Source organism: Myotis lucifugus, unplaced genomic scaffold (genome assembly GCF_000147115.1).
Source record: "Myotis lucifugus unplaced genomic scaffold, Myoluc2.0 scaffold_28, whole genome shotgun sequence".
In the NCBI taxonomy this organism is placed as follows: domain Eukaryota; kingdom Metazoa; phylum Chordata; class Mammalia; order Chiroptera; family Vespertilionidae; genus Myotis; species Myotis lucifugus.
The window spans coordinates 4009633-4012314 of NW_005871076.1; the positions used below are offsets into that span (position 1 = coordinate 4009633).

The following is a 2682-nucleotide window of genomic DNA, read 5'->3' on the forward strand; positions in this document are numbered from 1 at the left end:
ATACGCCTCCTTGTCTGTTTTGTTGTTTTTTTTAGGAGTAGGGACTTGCTCTTGTGGTGGTATCTAGAATATACTTAGAGATGGTCATGAGGTCATTAGTCTTACCACGGAATGTAAGTGTATAGAACTTTTCATTTTGTTTCTGTATAGATGAGGGTCAACAAGTTAACAATCTGCAACTTTTTTCCGTTCGTGAGTGACCGTCGTTCATAGGTGCAATTTTTTAAACAATCACCTATGTTGTGCACTTTGTTCGTAACTGGTTAAGCTTCCGTTTCCGCCTGCGCGGGTTACGTTTCCGCGTCACACACTCGGGGAGCGGGAGCGCGGCTCGGACGCGGAGCCGCCGGGGCTGCTGCGCCTGTAGCCCGCCGGAGCCGGAACCTGAACCGCAGCGCCAGCCCGAGCCGTGCGAGCCGCAGCCCGGGCCGGGGCCGGTGGTGGCTCATGGACTGCAAGGCCCGCGGCCGGCGCTGCCCGGAGGCGGGTAAGGATCCGGTGGCGGTGGAGGCGGTGGAGGCGGTGGTGGCTCCCGGCCGGGGGAGCGGCCATGGCCGACGGGAGCTGCGGGAGGGGCGCTCATTCGAGCGAGGCCAGGGGGGCCCTGTCGATGCTCCACGCGCCGGGGCAGAGGTGGGAGAGGCTGGGAGCTTGGAGTGGGGATTGCGGCCGGAGCACCCTGGCCTCCAAGGTCCGCGGCGAGAAGCGGAGCGAGGAGAGGGGGTGCTGAACCGGACCCCAGCTTCGGCGTCCCGCACCCACGCTCGCTTGGAGCCGCGGGGATAAGGAGACTCTAGGAGCGCGCGGGATGGAGATGGTTTGGGGGAGGCGCGCAGCCCTCAGTGTGTGTGTGTTGGGGGGCTCCCTGAGGACGGAACAGCAAGGACCCTCATCCACACACTTGTTGGCCAGCGAGCTTTGCTCGCGCGGGCGCTTCCAGCTCCCGAGGGCACCCCGAGGACCAGACCACGGACATATGTACACGCACACATACATCCGTTCATATGTGCACAGACATACCTCCCGAACACCAGCGCCCACTGGGGCACCGGCACTGGCTCAGAAGCCGCTCCAGCGCCTGCACGTTCAGCGGCAGGGACACACAACCCGTGGCCACACAGAACCACGGAAAGCAGCCGGTGTGACATTCGGACACAGGCACAACCCCGTGCCCTCGTGTAAGAGTGCCTCGGCCACAGTGCCCCTAGATGAACACTTAAAGCCTAGCCTCACGCACATATATTCTTTTAAGGAACATCCCCTCACACAAATGATGTTACCTACTCCCTGGCCAGAACATAGGCACACATCACAGGTCGGCTTGCACCCCTCGAGTGCACCCACGGAAACATACAGCCAGTGTCTCAGCACACACCTTAAGCGCACACACCCTAACCCGGGAAAGCACCTGCAGCAGCGCCTCGCGATCACAAACACAAAATCCCCTAACGGTGGGTGTCTCACACATCTTACACCAACAGTGTCACAGTACACCTTGCCGCTTGACACACAAACACACACTCTGTCCCTCTCCCTCGGAGACCAGATTCCGTCGGCGGAAGCCGGGGCCACCCGGGGAGCCCCTAATGCCCCTTCACCTTAATCGCATTGTTATTGTAAATATCTGCACCGCGGGAACACTGGAGGCCGCCGGGCCGGCTTCCCCTCCGGCGCCTCCCTTACTCCCACTCCGGGGCTGGGCCGACCGGGTATTCCCGGAACCAGCTGGACCTGGCCGGTCGCGCCATCCCGCTCCCCAGGGCTCCAGGGCCCTTGGTCCCTTTGCAGAGGGAGCCAGCCTGGGGCGGTCATTGCGACCCTCTTCGGACCGTGTAGCTGCGTCCTCCGAGCCACCTGGGTCTCCAGCACACCTGTTTCCTCTCACACCTGGGCGCCCCTCCGCGGGTCCCCAGCTCCAGGCCTGAGTCTTGTGCGCCGGCAAGGCCCTGGGGCCAGAAGGGAGATCGCGGCGCGCGCAGGAGGAGAATTGGTAGGTGAGATGCGCTCGCACCCCTTCCCCCTAGTTATCCTCGGGAGCCCAGACTTGTGGCCTCAGTTCCCCCAGGAGTGGTCGGCGACTATTCCTTCTACCAGGAAATATTTGGGGCGGCGATGAGGTCTTTGAGGATTGAGCGCCGAGCGAAGACCCCTTGGCCGCCCCCGCGGGAGGGTCGGTTTTATGGGGACGTCCCCTCCGGGCCTGGCTCGCCGCTTAGTGATTCCGGCGCCGGATCCCTCCCGGCGCCCGCCGCGTGGCTCCGGCCGACGCGGGCTTGCGGGAGACCCTAGGCAGAGGCCGGAGATGCGGAGGAGAGATTCCCCGCAGCGGCCCGTGGGGCTGGGGGCGCCAGGGGCCGGGTGGCCAATGCGTGTTCTCACCGCGCGGTGCCTCCACCTTGCCTGGAGCTCCCAAGCCCGGCGCCGCCGGGTGGGGGTGGAGCCGCCCGAGCCCGAGGCTGGTGGAGGAACTGTCGCCATCACCCCTCTCCCCCACCCCCAGCTCTCCTGCGTTCTCTGGGAGGAGACGCCCCGCGCACGGGGTGTGTGCGGGGAGCGCCCGCTGACCACGGCGGCGTAGGCAGGCGGCTGCCCTGGCCGGCAGAGTCCAGGATGTCGTGACGAAGGCGCAGGGAGCCTTCCATTACTCACTCTGGGCCAACCCTCGTGTACTGCCAGGAAAGA

At 64.1% G+C, this 2682-nt stretch overlaps 1 protein-coding gene across 4 annotated transcripts in view; it reads left to right on the top strand.

Moving 5' to 3' along the window:
- Nucleotides 1-309: 309 nt before the first annotated feature.
- The window catches only part of PCDH1 (protocadherin 1), a 98240-nt gene continuing 95867 nt past the window's right edge, over nucleotides 310-2682 (top strand). Inside the window, exon 1 of one of the 4 annotated variants that reach the window (XM_014453781.2) lies at nucleotides 310-487. In XM_014453781.2, coding sequence (XP_014309267.1) covers nucleotides 448-487 — 40 coding nt within the window. In that variant the 5' untranslated portion in view covers nucleotides 310-447. Of the gene's footprint in view, nucleotides 488-1604; nucleotides 1995-2682 lie in introns of those variants that run through there. The other 3 variants (XM_006086430.3, XM_014453785.1, XM_006086431.3) reach the window with 3 other exon arrangements.